At 53.4% G+C, this 17,136-nt stretch overlaps 1 protein-coding gene across 1 annotated transcript; it reads right to left on the bottom strand.

The window, feature by feature from the left end:
• Window positions 1-675: 675 nt before the first annotated feature.
• Window positions 676-15,767, bottom strand: LOC105469142 (otopetrin 3). The gene is made up of 7 exons (XM_071083553.1): window positions 15,662-15,767; window positions 9,570-9,953; window positions 9,342-9,478; window positions 7,718-7,776; window positions 7,339-7,457; window positions 3,248-4,062; window positions 676-1,455 (listed from the first exon to the last, which is right to left on the bottom strand). The coding sequence occupies exons 1-7, from the start codon at window positions 15,765-15,767 to the stop codon at window positions 1,285-1,287; spliced, it is 1,791 nt and encodes a 596-aa protein (XP_070939654.1). The 3' UTR covers window positions 676-1,284.
• Between the last annotated feature and the right edge of the window lie 1,369 nt (window positions 15,768-17,136).

The raw sequence follows: 17,136 nt of genomic DNA, 5'->3' as shown, positions 1-17,136 counted from the left end.
GTCTTCATTGGAGCTGGGGACTCTGCACCTCAGAGGGCCCCCAGTGCATGACTGGGAACCAGCATTTGTTATTTTCTTGGGTGGGAAAGCAGGATTAGACCCTGTCACCTAGGGTTTGGGGCCCCTGGGCTGTTGCCACCCAGAGAAAGAGCCCACAGGAGAGGCCATGGGGCCACCCCAGGCAGCTACTGAGACAGCGCGGGCAGGGCTGTGCTTGCTAGTGATTCACTTCAGTGGCAGGGGGCGGCGGGGGGGGGGGCATGAGGAGGAGGGCAGAGCCTCATCTGCAGGGCCAGGGCTGCCCTCTCTGGCCTCGCCCCAGGCAGAGCCCGCTGTTTGCACTGGGCTCAGGGAGATGGATGGCCTGCCACACCTGCCCTTTCCCTTCCATTCCTGCCCCACCTGATGGCTCAGGAGATCAGCCAGGGGCCACAGCCTGCATGGAGAGCCAGCTGCAGAATGTCACTGGGGGTTCTGTCCTAGACAGAGGGTGTGCTGGGGAGGGGTGGGGGTGGAGAGACACGAGCCCCGACCTGTCTCTCCCACCTCCTCCCCTGGATCAGACCAAGGAAGAACTGGGTGACCCTCCTGGCCCAGGAGGACAGTCCCAGGAGCAGGACTATCCCAGCCCCACAGCCCTACCCAAAGGGACCATTCCTTCCCACCATGCCTGAAGGAGCAGTTCTGTTCCTGGGAACAAATGCCACAAGCCTGAATGCAAAAAATCGATCAAACAAATAGGGTTTATGCCGCAGGAGAGAGCTGTTGAACCCTGCCTGGCACCTAATGAATGAGCTCATTAGGAGATAGGTGTGTGGGGAAAGGAGCTGGCCTCCCAGCTCGGAGCTCTGAGCTCTGAGGATGTCCAGAGCCACACTAGGACCAGGTGCTCTTCTTGCAGTAGGGGGCAGACCCCTGAGGCCTGGCTGGAGAGGGGCGCCCCTCGCTAAGCTCCCCAGACTCGGTCATGTAGGTCTGACCCTCCCAGAGAGTAGCCGTAAGGGGGCCCCTGTCAGCCTCCTGGGGTGCACCGTTGGCTCGCTGATTGTGGTGGAAAGGCAGGGGGCAGGCATGTGCCCAGGCCTGGCCATGGGCATCAGAAGCTCAGTGTCCAGGCCCCTGCCCTTGGCCTCTGACTATAGGCCGTGCCCTCCCCTTCAGTGAGGCTCTGGGGAGCAGGAGGCTTTGGGAGCCTCAGGCTGGTCTCTGTACCTCAGAATGAGGCATCTGGGCTACCATCTTCCCTGCCTTGGCACTTCAAGGTTCTGCCGGGGGTGGGCAGCCTCAGGCCCCCAGGTAGACCTCCACCAGGCCTCCCACAGAGTGCATACGGTAGAAGACCCCCAGAGGCAGGCCGAAGTTGACGATGGTGAACCATATCTGGTAGCCGTAGAAATCCTTTTCTAGCCCATTCTCAAACTCCGGGTGTATGCCAAATGCAGGCATCATCCACAGCTGGGGGAGAGGATGTGCTGAGTTAGGGAAGGGCTCTCCTGTGCCCTAAGGCACTCCGTTCAGGGGAGGCAGCCCCCAAACCTGCAGCCCCTTCAGTGCCACCCCCACCTCCCACTCAATCTTCCTCTAACCGTTGGGCTTTCAGCATGAGCTCTTTTTCCCCAGATCTTTCTCACTCTACTGCAGAAGGCCTTAGCCATCCCCAGCCATCTCCATGAGCTTGCCTGTGGCCAGCCTGAACTTCAGATGGGTCAGGAGACCCCGGGCTGCTGCCATGTGTGGGGAGAAGCAGGAATTCCTAGCGTGCCACCTGCTCTGTCAAGCTGGGCACCCCCACCCTGTACCCTGAGCTCGGGCTTCACTCCTCGGCTAGCTACTTTTTATTTTTATTATTTATTTATTTATTTGAGATAAGGTCTCACTCTGTCACTCAGGCTGGAGTGCAGTGGCAGGATCACAGCTCAATGCAGCCTCAACCTCCCGGGCTCAAGTGATCCTCCCATCTCAGCCTCCCAAGTAGCTGGGACTGCAGGCATGCACTATCATGCCTGGCTAATTTTTATTTTTTTTATTATTATTTTTTAAGAGACAGAGTCTCACTCTGTCACCCAGGCTGGAGTGCAGTGGCACAGTCTTGGCTCACTGCAACCTCTGCCTCCTGGGTTTGAGCGATTCTTGTGCCTTAGCCTCCCGAGTAGCTGGAATTACAGGTGTGCACCACCATGCCTGGCTAATTTTTGTATTTTTAGTAGAGATGAGGTTTTACCATGTTGCCTAGGCTGGTCTCCAACTCCTGGCCTCAAGTGACCCACCCACCTCAGCCTCCCAAAGTGCTGGGAGTCACCATGAGCCACTGTGAGCCACTGTGTCCAGTGAGCCACCGTGTCCAGACTAATTGTAAAATTTTTTTGTAGAGGCAGGGTCTCCCTGTGTTGTCCAGGTTGGTCTTAAACTCCTGGGCTCAGGGGATCCTCCTGCCTCGGCCTCCCAAAGTACTGGGATTACAGGTGTGAACCACTGTGCCCCGTCATTTCTGCTAGTTATAACCCCCTGCCCCCTCCTACCTTCCTGTCCAAATTCTACCCATTCCTCAAGGCTCAAATCAAACCTTCATGAAGCCTTCCTTGGCTATACAGACCCGCAGTTCCTTTGCTGAGCTCCTAATGCACTTTAGAGCCAATTTATCCTCTGCCTGGACCAGAGGTTTCATTTCTGGGGTATGTTTTCAGTGCATTGAGTGCTTGGGGTCAAACAACCCTGAGTTGTCCCAGCCCTGCTACTTACAGGCTGTGGGTACTTGGGCAGGTCCAATAACCTAAGCCTTAGTTTCCTCCTCTGTGAAAAGGGACAGCAATAGTGTCTGTTGCATGGAGTTACTGTGATGATTCAATGAGGTATGGAGATATTGCATAGAAAGGTGTACCTGGGATATCCACCAGAAACTGGGCAACCATTATCAACATCTTCCACTAGGAGTGTCTTAGAAAATCAGGTACTTCCTGATTTCTTCCTTTGACTGAATCCAGGGATGATGAATTCAGTGGTGTCTTCCTAACTAGATGGGAAGTAACTGGAAGGTAGAAGCCTTATATATTTGTTTGCGAAGAGCACTTAGCCAAGTGCTTGGCACATTCATTCATGCCAGGCACCTTGTAGGGAACTGGGGGGACACTCTTAAGCAGCATCAAGCTAGTTGGAAAAAGATGTGTCCTTGATCCATCCCTTCCTGAGTGAGGCTTTCTGGGTCTGCCTGGCGCCTCTATCCCCCAGACCCCTTAGCCCAGTCACTTACTGTGATATTGCAGAGGATGAGGAAGAGTGAGATCTCCTTGAGGGCCCGCCGCTTCCAGTTGAGGTGGCTGTAGGAGTGGATGTAGGCCAGTGAGGCCCGCTGCAGGCCCTGGCCCAGCTCCAGCAGGGAGCCTCTGCGGGGAGGCTCAGCCTCCTGCTTTCTTGCCAGGCCCTCGGGAACTGCCTCCCAGAGTGGGCGCCGGTGCAGGCCCTCGATGATGAAGAGGTTCTGAGCAATGTGCTGCAAGATGAGCAGCAGCGAGTAGGCCAGGATGAGGCGGTTGAGCAGCTCATGCGGGTGCTTGGCCACAATGGCCACAATGGAGAAATAGGCGATGCCCATCTGGCCCAGTGCAGCACCCATCAGCAGCACCACATCCAGGCTGCGGGTAGGATTCTTGACCGTGTCCAGCTCTCGCTCCTCCAGCCCATGTATGGCTGTGCCTGCCAGGCATGCCAGGCTCATGGCGGGCAGCACAGCCACATAGAAGGCATAGTAGAGGGTGAAATACTGGTAAGCAATGGCAGAGCCACTGGCCTCGATTTGGAAGAGCACAAAGATGCACATGCCTGCCAACAGCACCAGCAGGCCCAGCAGCAGCCCGAAGATGGCCCCGTGCAGGTGGAAGGGCACAGTGCCAGGGTGGGCACCCATGTGGGATGCCACAGTGCGGCCCACATTCTTCCACATGACAAACAGCACGGCACAGCAGATGAGGCAGTACTCAGTGCTGAAGGGGTACAGCATCAGGAAGCCCCTTCGGAAAGCTTCACACGCGGTGGCATTGAGGCACAGACAGGTGTTGGTCTCATTGCCTGGTGCGGGGGGGGGCAGGGTGGGAGGGGCAGACATTCAGGCAGGCCCTGCTCTGAGGAGACTGGCTACACAGATCCCTCCCATTCCCTGGAATACACCAGAGCTGAAAGAGACCCAGTCGCTCATTTTATGGATGTGAAAACTGAGGAGATCAGAAAAGAGATCAGAAATCCCACAGAATGGCCATTCTTTTTCAGAGGAATTGAAGACTTGAGATGCCAAGCTTATGTAAAGCATTAAAAACATGATGCCAGCCAGGCGCAGTGGCTCATGCCTCCAATCCCAGCCCTTTGAGAGACCAAGGCAGGAAGACTGCTTGAGCTCAGGAGTTCAAGATTGACTTGGGTAACATGGTGAGACCTCGTCTCTACTAAAAATAAAAAACATGGCCAGGGGTGCTGGCTCACGCCTGTAATCCCAACAGTTTGGGAGGCTGAGGCAGGTGGATCACCTGAGGTCAGGAGTTCAAGACCAGCCTGGGCAACATGGTGAAACCCGTCTCTACTAAAAATACAAAAATTAACTGGGCATGGTGGCACATGCCTATAATCCCAGCTACCTGGGAGGCTGAGGCGGAAGAATGGCTTGAGCCCGGAAAGCAGAGGTTGCAGTCAGCCAAGAATGTGCCATTGCACTCCAGCCTGGGCGACAGAGCGAAACTCCATCTCAAAAACAAACAAAAAAACAAAAACAAACAAAAAAATTAGCCAGGTGGCACACGCCTGTAGTACCAGCTATGTGGGAGGCTGAGGTGGGAGGATCACTTGAGCCTGGGAGGTTGAGGCTGCAGTGAGCCGTGTTCCCATGACTGCATTCCAGTCTGGGTGACAGAGTGAGACCGTGTCTCAAATAAACCAAAAACCGAAACCCCCAAAACCCTCACGTGATGTCTCTGGTGCCAAAGGTCACCTCCACAGATGACTTCCTGGGCTCAAGGGAAAACCCGTGGCTGTGACAGCTGAACCCAGCGATCGGCCTTAGCAGCACTCAGTGTCTGGCCATCAGTCATTAGTACCTTGGCATCGCTGTCCTTCAAAGCACACAGCATCAACTGGAAGAAGCTGGGGCCAAAAATATCTAACCTGAATCTAATCAAGATTTTGTCCATACTTCCCATTCCAAGGAAAGGTAAGGGTGAGGGAAGCAAGTTAAACACTGCCAGGAGGAAGAAACCTGACAAGTCTCAAGGTCAGTGGGAAAATACCAATTTAGATTTAACCAAATGCATTGCATGTTTGAACAAAATGTCTATAAAAGACATTTCTAGGTGGCTCACGCCTGTAATCCCAGTGCTTTGGGAGGCCAAGGCGGGCAGATCATGAGGTCAGGAGATCGAGACCATCCTGGCTAACACAGTGAAATCCCGTCTCTACTAAAAATACAAAATATGAGCCGGGCGTGGTGGCGGGCGCTTGTAGTCCCAGCTACTCAGGAGGCTGAGGCAGGAGAATGGCGTGAACCCGGGAGGCGGAGCTTGCAGTAAGCCGAGATGGCACCACTGCATTCCAGCCTGAGCAACAGAGCGAGACGCCGTCTCAAACAAAACAAAACAAAACAAAACAACAAAAAACAAAACAAAAAAAACAAACAAAACAAAAGACATTTCTGGGATTAACTGGAGAAAGTGGGATATAGATTGATTCAGAGGATAGAACGAAGTTGAAGGATTTTGTTAACAACCATAATAGCATTGTGGTCATGTGGGGGAATATATCTGTTTTTAAAGAGATGCACACTTGGCCCGGCATGGTGGCTCATGCCTATAATCCCAGCACTTCAGGAGGCTGAGGAGGGAGGATCACTTGAGCCCAGTAGTTTGAGACAAGTCTGGGCTCAGAATTTTTTTGTGGGACCCCATCTCTGCAAAAATTTTAAAAATGAGCTGGGCATGCTGGCATGTGCCTGTGGTCCTAGCTACTCAGAAAGCTGAAGTGGGAGGATAGCTTGAGCCCAAAAGTTTGAAACTGTAGTGAGCTATGATTGCACCACTGCACTCCAGCCTGGGTGACAGAGTGAGACCCTGTCTCAAAAAAAAAAAAAAAAAAAAAAAGATGCATACTGAACTATTTTGAGATATAATGTTATGATTTCTGTAATTTAAGTACTTTAGCAAAAAGTAAAAATAAGTAAATATGGCCAAATGTTAATAATTATTATGCCTAGGTGATGGGTATGTCTTGTTCTTCTACTCATTTGTAATGCTTGAATTATTTTATTTTGTTTTATTTTATTATTTTATTTTATGACAGTTTCAGTCTTGTCACCCAGGCTGGAGTGCAATGGCGTGATCTCAGCTCACTGCAACCTCCGCCTTCCGGGTTCAAGTGATTTGCATGCCTCAATAGCTGGGTAGATTCTCCCAAGTAGCGGGGATTACAGGCACCCACCACCATGCCTGGCTAATTTTTGTATTTTTAGTAGAGACAGGGTTTCACCACATTGGCTAGGCTGGTTTCAAACTCCTGACCTCAGGTGATCCGCCTGCCTCGGCCTCCCAAAGTGCTGGGATTATAGGCGTGAGCCACCGCGCCCAGCCTTGAATTATTTTATAATATCAAAATCCATGATGTCACTTGGCAAAAATTCTCTCTTTGCACTGCTTTTCTGAGAAACGCAAGCAGAGTATACAGAATGCCCACAGTACACAGGCGTGTCGTGACTGATGCAGCGGGTATGTGAATATGTGGATGTGCTGGGAGGGCTGGGCTGCAGGGCGTGATGGTGATGCCGCCCGGGGTGGGGTGGGGCATGTACATACAGGTGTGGCTCAATCCTACAGAGCAGTGTTCCCATGTTGGGTATGGGATGCAGCCTCTAAGATAGGAGGTGAGGCATATGGGACAATCTTGGGAGTATTTTTCTGCCCAGAAATCTTCTGTCCCACCTGATTGATAGAGCCAGGCACCTAAAATTGTATTAGGAAGACATTCCTTTCAACCCTGGAGGCTGTTGAGTTGCTTGCAAGTAAAATGCAAATACCATGGGTGGGGTGCATACCTGAAGGACTTAGTGGCTAGCTCAGCCGGGATCAATGGCTGGCTTGCTGACGACTGGAGTGGGGTGCAGGGCGTCAGCACCTGATGGGGTGGGATGGGGACCACTGGCAAACTTCAGTTTTCTGTTGATTCCTAATCTGGCCTCTAGAGTTTACTCCCAACTATAGACTTACTGAGCCTCACCTGTTTTAGGGAATGTAGCGTGTGTGTGTGTGTGTGTGTATGTGTCTGTGTGTGTGTGTGTTTCAGGGCAAGGAAGACCTGGTCTCCTTTCCATACCTGTGTATTTTTCCATGAGGATGCCAAGCTCAGCTTCGATCTCTCGGTGCATGGAGTCATTGGTAACGGCCAGAACCCACAGCAGCAGGTTCGTGGCCAGGGTCAGCATCAGGCCACATCTGGGGGAAGTGCCACACTCTTCTCACACACCCTGGCCGGCTCCCCAGGCGCCAAACCCTCACCATCCGCTGTTGTTGGGCAACCACTCACTCCCAACCACTCACTCCCTAGTGTCACGCTGGCACTAGGACACAAGAGGCAGCCCTGGGGCCACCTAGGACACATCCCAGACTAACCTATAGCCCCAGGGCCACCCTGACCAGGGAAGTGGTGGGGAGGACAGAGAGGCCAGAGGGTTTGGGAGGGAGAGAAATCTTACCTAGTGAAGTTGGTCTGGACCTGAACACAGTCTTTGCAGTGTTTCCAGAGCACCCAGGTCTGAAAGAGACAGGGCCTTGAGCCCAGGGGCTGGTGGAGGTGGTGGGACCACAGTGCGAGTTCCTGGGGCGCATGCGTGTATTTACAGTGAAAGACACAAGGAGAAAGACTGGGTCGGAATCTTGGCTCTATTGCTTCTTGCTGTGTGGTATTGAGTCAGTGGCAAACCATCTCTGAGCCTTAGTTGCCTCAACTGTGAAAAGGGACGAAAAAACCCACCCTTTGTGTAAATGCCTTCTTGTTGGGGAAATAAGACGGTGGGAACAAAACAGCCAACACAATGCCTGGCGACAAGAGAAACCTAAGAGGAAGCTGGAGATTGTATTCTTATTTTTTTTGAGACAGAGTCTCACTCTGTCACCCAGGCTGGAGCGCAGTGGCACGATCTTGGCTCACTGCAAACTCTCTGCCTCCTGGGTTCAAGCGATTCTCGTGCCTCAGCCTCCCAAGTAGCTGGGTCTACAGGCATGTGCTGCACCCGGCTAATTATTATATTTTTAGTAGAGACAGGGTTTTACCATGTTGACCAGGCTGGTCTCAAACTCCTGACCTCAGGTAATCCACCTGCCTCGGCCTCCCAAAGTGCTGGGATTACAGGCATGAGCCAACGCGACTGACGGAGATTGTATTCTTTTTGTTTTGTTCTGTTTTTTGAGACAGAGTCTCGCTATGTCACCCAGGCTGGAGTGCAGTGGCCCAATCTCAGCTCACTGCAAGCTCTGCCTCCCGGGTTTACGCCATTCTCCTGCCTCAGCCTGCCGAGTAGCTGGGACTACAGGCACCTGCCACCTGGCCCAGCTACTTTTTTGTATTTTTTTTTTTTTTTAGTAGAGACGAGGTTTCACCGTGTTAGCCAGGATGGTCTCGATCTCCTGACCTCATGATCCGCCTATCTCGGCCTCCTAAAACACTGGGATTACAGGCTTGAGCCACCGCACCCAGCCCTGAGATTGTATTCTTAAGACGAGGTTTTTTTTTTTTTTTTGAGACGGAGTCTCGCTCTGTCGCCGGGGCTGGAGCGCAGTGGCCGGATCTCAGCTCACTGCAAGCTCCGCCTCCCGGGTTTACGCCATTCTCCTGCCTCAGCCTCCTGTGTAGCTGGGACTACAGGCGCCCGCCACCGCGCCCGGCTAGTTTTTTGTATTTTTTTAGTAGAGACGGGGTTTCACCGTGTTCGCCAGGATGGTCTCGATCTCCTGACCTCGTGATCCGCCCGTCTCGGCCTCCCAAAGTGCTGGGATTACAGGCTTGAGCCACCGCGCCCGGCCAAGACGAGGTTTGTGCATCTAGGGAGTGTATATTCAGGGATACGCCTACATACACATAGGCAGCTGGACTTCTAAGTGTCTACATTTGGTGCCACGGTGTGTGTGTTGATGCAGGAACCCATGGGTATGTGTGGACGTGGACACTTGTGTGAGGGGCGTGGTGTGTGCGCAAAGACCCTGCGGCATTAGGTATTTGCCTATGTGGCTGCTTCTAGGCACAGGTAGTGGGAGGTGTGTGCACACCATGGGTAGATAGTGTATGTCCCCGGTGGTGTGGGGACGGGAGAAGCCTGTCACCTGGACGCCGATGAAGACCATCTCGATGACAGGGAAGACAAGCTCCAGCTGTGACTTGCAGCGGATGTGGCTCACATCGTAGCCCACTCGGAAGATGTTGAGGCAGAAGGTGCAGGTGCCGAAGAGCACTAGGGAACCTGGCCGGACGTGCGGGTGGGCGTTGGCACCTGCCCGGAACTGGCTCTCCCTTCCCACCCCTGCCCAGCACCCCAGCACCCTGACACTCACCCCGCACCCAGAGGGGCCCCGCGTGGGGATCTTGGTACAGCACGGCATGTGGTCGGCGGGTGGTGCTTGCCACGTAGTAGAGAAGCCAGAGCAGGGAGAGGACCTTCAGCGTGGCCAGCAGGATCCACACGTCGCCCAGAGTGACGGCCACCTTGTTGAAGATCATGCTGCAGATGAAGGCCCCGCCCAGGAACACCACGTTCAGGGCCAGGAGCCCCGAGAAGAGTTGCCCGGCCTTCTGGGCTTGTCGGTCCCGCCGCAGCAGCAGGGAGAAATGCCGCACCAGCCAGGACTTCTGCTGGAGCAGGTCGGTGGCCGCTCTCTCCTTGGCCCCCATATCCACTCGGTTCTCCTTATGTGGGGCTGCTTCAGTCTCCTGTGCTTCTGAAGAAGGCATGGGTGTAGCCTCAGCAGGGGCTGGAGATGGAGAAAGGGTCCTGGGTTAACTGCCAGGCTCTCCTGGGTTCAAGTCCACCTCGCCCCTAACCGCTGTGTGACCCAGGGTCAGCTATGCGGCCTCTCTGGTTGGGACACTGGAACTAATAGCAGCTGCCCCACCTACCTTACAGGACCTGAGGAGGTTCAAACAGACGAGGAGACCCTATGGAAGCCCCCTGTGCTGCACATAAACATGGAGAATTAGTTTGACTGGCGTGAGGATCACGCCCTCCCTGTCCACCCCACTTCCTGACTTGTGCCTGATCCTAAAGTGAGCGTCTGCCTAGTGCCTGGTCAGTTTCCAGGGCTGTGATTTTTTGCCATCGAAAGGCAGCGGTGTCCTTCCGCCTTCTGGGAGGAATTTCACTTCCGACACCAGGGAGGGCAAGTTCGTGGCCTCTCTTATTCTGACCCTGATTGGTTGGGAAATGATTGCCTAAAATGTTTTGCAGAGAAGCATCCTGAGGCTGTGTCTGGGCTTGGTAAGAAAGAATGGTGTGATCTGAAACAATACTGTATGACGGGAACGTACAAGAACCTATACAATTACTTTTTTTTTTTTTTTCTGAGACGGAGTCTCGCTCTGTCGCCCAGGCTGGAGTCCAGTGGCGCTATCTCAGCTCACTGCAAGCTCTGCCTCCTGGCAGATCACGAGATCAGGAGATCGAGACCATCCTGGCTAACATGGTGAAACCCCGTCTCTACTAAAAATACAAAAAAATTAGCCAGGTGTGGTGGCTGGCGCCTGTAGTCCCAGCTACTCGAGAGGCTGAGGCAGGAGAATACAATTACTTTTAAAAGGTCTAGACCAGCAGTCCCCTCCCCAGCTCTTTTGGCACCAGGGACCAGTTTTGTGGAAGACAATTTTTCCATGGATGGAAGGTGGAGGGATGGTTTCGGGATGAAACTGTTATACTTCAGATCATTGGGTATTAGATTCTCATAAGGAGTGGGCAACCCTTCGATCCCTCGCATGCGCAGTTCACGATGGGGTTCGTGATCCTGTGAGAATCTGTTGCCACTGCTGATCTGACAGGAGGCGGAGCTCAGGGCGTCATGCTCCCTCCCCATCACTTACCTCCTGCTGTGCGGCCTGGTTCCTAACAGGTCATGGACCAGTACTGGTCTGCAGCCTGGGGACTGGGGACTCCTGGTCTAGATGCTACCCATCGATTTCACAGTAGGAGTTTCTTCTGGGATGAGGGTACTGGGATTGGGGGTAGCAGACTTTTTGGCTTTACTGTTCTAGTTTTTTTTTTTTTTTTTTTTAATTAGCACAGTACTTATGTAATTAAAAGTAATTTTAGGCTGGGCATGGTGGCTGATGCCTGTAATCTCAGCACTTTGGGAGGCTTAGGTGGGAGGATTGCTTGAACCCAGGCATTCAAGACCAGCCTGGCCAACATAGGAAGACACCGTCTCTACAAAAAAAAATACATATATATATGTGTGTGTGTGTGTGTGTGTGTGTGTGTGTATAATATATATATTAGCCAGGTATGATGGTTTATGCCTATAGTCCTAACTATTCAGGAGGCTGAGGCAGGAGGATGGCTTGAACCCAGGAAATCAAGGTTGCAGTGAGCTATGATTGGGCCACTGCACTCCAAGCTGACTGACAGAGCAAGACTCTGCGTTTAAACATAAATAAATAAATAAATGAAATAATTTTAAAGTACATTAAAGGTTTAGGGAAAAGGCTCTGGGGTTGATTTACAATGTCTGCTGAGAGCACGGGACAGGCCTGGATCAGCACCGCGGCCATGCCCTTAACTTTGAAGGAACTGACTTCCATTTCTCTGCCCCTCCCCGCACTCCTGGAAGTCCCACGAGTGCCTGACATAATGTAGGAAACACGATCTTTTACCCTCTTCTTTTCCTGAATGTCTCCTGCCATTTCCTCACCTCTCCCAAGCATTCACGTAGGCCAACCACTTTGTCACCACTTGCTTAGACCAGATTTTGGGGCATCCAATGACTGCAGCTCTGAGTCCAGCATACGCTCTCCACTGGACACTCCTTCTTCCTGGTGGGACTGAGATACTGTTGAGAGTGGGGACGGTTCTGCTGCTTCTGGGTGCTCTCCTGGTGGAGAGGCTGAGCTGACCCACAAGGCTCCCTAGAGACCCCCTGTTCTGCCCAGGCTCTTCCTTTGTCCTGCCGCTGCCTCGCGCTCTGGGCTCAGGGTTCTAGGTGCTCGCTACTCCCATTCTCTTGCTTCCTAATGTCACAATCTCAGAGTGACATCTCCATCTCCACACCTCCTAGCGGAGAACTAGGCGCCCTCTTTGCCTCTCCCCTCATCCCTTGCATTCTCTTAGGCCCCAAGCTTGTTCATTCCAGCTCAAAAGTTGCTCTTAGATTTTTATTTATTTATTTTTAGAGCTGGGGTCTCGCTCTGCAACCCAGCTGGAGTGCAGTGGCACCATCATAGCTCACTGCAACCTTGAACTCCTGGGTTCAAGTGATCCTCTCGATTCAGCCTCATGAGTAGCTGGGACTACAGACGTGTGCCACCAAGCTCGGCTAATTAATTTTTTTTTTTTTGCAGAGACACCGTCGCGTTATGTTGCCTAGGCTGGTCTTGAACTCCTCGCCTCAAGTGATCCTCCTGTCTCAGGTTCCCAAAGTGTTGGGATTACAGGTGTGAGCCACCATGACTGGCATGGATTTTTCTTGACCTCAACCACTGCCTAGTCTGGGCCCCCATCCTCGCTCTCTTGGACTGGTCTCCTTGCCCAGAGTGCCTCTCCCCTACTGAAAGTCCTGCAAAGGCAACTAATTGCCCTCAGTATAAAGTCCAAACTGCTGACACAGCCTGCGTGGCCTCTCAAAATGAGAGGTATATGATTAGTATGGGCCTGGACAAGGTTCCAGGTTCTCTGCCCAAGGCAGAGTAGCTGCTGCTGCTTGCTCGTCTGGCTTCAACTTACCCCTCTAGCATTGTCTTCAGACCTTACTCCCCTCTCCTTGGGCTACACCATCTTGCTGCACTTCCTGGAATGCACCCAGTCTTTGCTCACACCCTATCCTTTGCCTTTAATGCCTACCCCTTTTGCCCCTTGGGTAACTCTAGCTTGTGCTTCAGGACTTGGCACAGACCCCGCCTCCTCTCTGCAGCCTTCCCTCGTCAGCACTCCCACTTCATCCCACACTGACCACCCATTGTCCTCTGCTTCCATTAGCTGTGCTTTGCTCTATCTCTCCCTTGAGACCCCGGGCTTCAGGAGCTTCAGACGTGCCCTCTATGCAACAGCAGAAGACCCTCACCATATCTGGCTTGAAAATGCAACCTCTCCAGGCTCCCATTCTCCCTTGGGCATATTCTCCCATTTTCCACCTGCTCCATATTTATACTTTCTGCTGTTCTCTTCTGGGGCAGATGGAGCACTAAAACTTGAGCCCCTTTTCCAGATTCTATAAATTATTTTCTCCTCTTTCCCAGTCCACTCTGTCATCCTTGCCCAAGTTCTGTCTCCTGCCTGTCCCCACCCACCTCCACTGCCGTATTCAAGGCACCTGCCTCCGACATCCACCCAGGCCCAGGTAGAGAGTTCTCTGTTTCTCCCGTGGTCTCCTGCCTCCTGCCATCCCTCCTGGACACTGCTCTTCTTTCTGCCCCTCCCACCCCCAGCCACTCACCCATCCTCCCCACCCACCTGGAAAGGGTTTGTCTCTGCCTAAGCCTTCTGGTGCTACTTTGCTGGGGCTACTCCCCTCTATTGAGAGTAGGTGTGCCCTGTTTGGTGTGCTGTGGGTGTGGCTAGCTCCCATTAAGGCCTGGAACTCCTCCAGGACAGAGACTGGGTCCTGCTTAACTCGGACCCCCCAAACCTAGCGCAGACGTGACATTCACCCAGTGTTTGCCAGCTGACTCTGGCATCTTTTGGGGAATTTTCAGCACCAGAGTTGTGGACAGAGACCCTTCCCATTAAACTCTTTCCAGGCTGGCTGGGGAGGAGACTCCAGATGATCTTTATCTTTCCCTCCTAAGCTCCTCCACCCAAATTGAGCAAGGCTGGGTCTCACCGGGATGCCTCCCTGCTCCTCATCTCCCAATTCTAACTGCTTTACTTCCCCTTCCCCCAAACCTGCCCCCTCTCCTCCGGCCCTGAAGCGGGGTAGATTAATGATCAAGAGCTCAGATTCCAGCACTTATTACCTCTGTCATCTTAGACTACTGAGACTACTACAGAGAGCTACTTAGACTCTGTGCCTCAGTGTTGTCATCTGCAAAACGGATACACAACTATGGAATAGTAGCTGGTGCATAGTAGATGCTCAATAAAGACTTCCTGAATGAGGCTGACTGCAGTGGCTCACGCCTGTAATTCCAGCACTTTGGGAGGCTGAGGTGAGCGGATCCCTTGAGCCCAGGAGTTGGAGACCAGCCTGGGGAACATGGCAAAACCCCGTCTCTACAAAAAATACCAAACAGTTAGCCAGGTGTAGTGGCATGCACCTGTGGTCCCAGCTACTCGGGAAGCTGATGTGGGAGGATTGCTTCAGCCTGGGAGGCTGAGGCTGCAGTGAGCTGTGATCGTGACATTGAACTCCAGCCTGAGGGACAGAGTTAGACCCTGTCTCAAAAAAAAAAAAAAAAAAAAAAAAAAAAAAAAAAGGGATTAATGCCGAATAGGGGCTTTGTCAGAATGACATGATTTAATACATGCAAGAAGCACAGGTAGAGAGTAATGCCTGGCGCCCAGAAAGCTCAGTGTTGGTTATCTCTGCATTTCCTTCCAGTTCTTTTGAGGTCCTGGAGAGCTGGGAAGGGTTGGGATTACTGGTGAATTTCAAGGGTGGATTTTATTCAGACTGGAGGCCTGGAGGGGACACTGGTGGACAAGGTTCCAGGTTCTCTCCCTCTGGGGTCTTTGCCCTGACAGCCTCCCCGTCTCCCACCCTGGGGTCCAACCCTCCAAAGGCCGCTGGAGTGAGCCTTCAAAGGAGCAAATTTCGTCCTGGGCTGGGCAGGGGGCTGGAGTGGGCACGTAGGGGTCTCGGGCAGAGAGCTAGGGCAAGGGCGCCTGGAACTGACAAGCAGGACTCTGCCGCCCCCTGTCATGCCCCTGGGAGCGACGCCAGTCCAAGGGAGGGTGGGAACACCGGACTGGTTTGTGGGTCTCGGTTGGAGCGGTGATGAAAGCCGCGGAGCCGTCGGGCCCGGCGCCCGGCCCAGAAACGCAGGGCCGGCTCGGAGGAGGCTGCTAGTGCAGACGCCTTCGGGATTTCCTTCCGAGCCATTTTAGGGACTGCGGGGCCGGGGGTAGACGCTTCGTGCGTGCCCCAGACCCGTCGTCCAGACAGCCCCAACCAACCCCACACCCCAGGCCTCCGCGCCCGCTTTCTGCTGTGTGGGCCCCGCCAGGAGGAGCCGCGCCCTGCGGCCCTCTGTGCCCCCCGGGTCCACGGAAAGGAGTAGGGACGCGGAGCCCGGGTTGAGGGGCGGGTAGAGGGGCCGGCCTCGGATCAAAGGGAGTTGACCTCTCCACAGTCACCCCACTTTCCCGTTCCAATCCCTGCATCTCCTGCTCGTGAACCCCGCTTTTGGGGGTGTAGTATGTGCCAGTGTCTGGGGTGCGCAAGCTGGGAAAGTTCTGCCGGCGCTCCCGGCTTACCTGAGGCCGGTGCAGGCATCGCCGCGGGCTAACCACCGACTGCGGGCGCTGAGCGGATCGTCCGTCCAAGTGAGACCGATGCCCGCGACGCCCTCCCCCAGCGGGACTGCGCAGCCGCCGCTCGGGCTCCGCGGCCCATCGATTTTTCTGTTGACTTTGGAAATCTCATTAATCCCTCGTTAATTACCCTGCCGGGGGCTCGGACCCAGAGGGTGCAGCCAATTGCGAGGCAGCTGGACGAGCGGGCGGGGCCGAGGGCTGTGCAGGCGCGGACCTGCAGGGTCTCCGACTCGCAGCCCGCCCTTAGGTGGGGTGGAGAGGGGTGCAGTGTTCTTAGGCCCGCAGTAAAGAGCTTGTGGAATTCAGGCCTCGCTTTCCTTTAGTGATAAAGCTGGGAATGGACGCCCTCCCTCCAGGCCTGGAGTCGCTTTTTCCTGTACCCTACCTAGCCCCAGGCCTGGAGGCACCCTCGCAGGACCCTGTGTTTTCCTTAAGTCAAACCTAAACTTGGTGGGGAAGAGTTGGAGCAGAGCGCCATTCTGACAGGGGTGGAGGCCTCCTCAGCTGCACCTGCGGCCTCTGAGAACTACTCACCTCCTTCTGCTGACAGCGTCCAGTTTCCTCAAAGTCCCCTGAACTCCCGGTGCTGCTGTTCCTATATCTCCCCCAAACGCCATCTGCTCCATGGGTCACGCCCAGCACTCCTCCTCCCTCTGCCTCTGTATGCTCACCACCACCTTTCACTCTTCTTCTAACTGTGGAGCCTCCTTCCCGTCTCTCTTCTGTCTTCCCTCCTAAGCATCTCTGTACCCTTTGTAGAGTAGAAACCCTAAGGCTTAGGGGAAGCTCCCAGGGGACCTCCCGGGGCAGGGGGAGGTCAGGGGAGGCCCACGTGGTGAGGATCTGAGACTCCCAACTCCTTTTAAACTAGAACTGCCCTCTCTCTCTATATATATATTTTTTTTTCTTTTTTTTTTCTTTTCTTTTTTTTTTGAGACAGAGTCTTGCTCTGACTCCCAGGCTAGAGTGCAGTGGCATGATCTTGGCTCACTGCAACTTTTGCCTCCTGGGTTCAAGTGATTCTCCTGCCTCAGCCTTCTGAGTAGCTGGGATTACAGGCACATGCCACCATGCCTGGCTAATTTTTGTAATTTTTAGTAGAAACAGGGTTTTGCCATGTTGGCCAGGCTAGTCTCGAACTCCTGACCTGAAGTGATCTGCCTGCCTCGGCCTCCCAAAGTGCTGGGATTACAGGCATGAGGCATCGCACCCGGCCTGTATCTATGTTATAAAGTTAGGTTCCTGTAATATTTTATTTGAAGGGAAAAAAATGTTCTGCTTGAAAACAAAGTTTCAAAATTATTGTTCTTAGCAGAAAGGCTCTGGACTTTTTGTAGCTGTGTGACCTTGGGGAAGTCACTTTACCTCTCTGGGCCTTAGCTTCCTTCTTGGTAAAATGCAGCAGCGACTATGTCGCTGCTTCCTAAACTTTCTTGTGTCATGGGACA

The sequence above is a fragment of the Macaca nemestrina genome, chromosome 17 (assembly GCF_043159975.1).
Source record: "Macaca nemestrina isolate mMacNem1 chromosome 17, mMacNem.hap1, whole genome shotgun sequence".
NCBI lineage: Eukaryota > Metazoa > Chordata > Mammalia > Primates > Cercopithecidae > Macaca > Macaca nemestrina.
The sequence above is the reverse complement of the archived record's forward strand: the minus strand, read 5'-3'. Positions and strand labels throughout refer to the sequence as shown.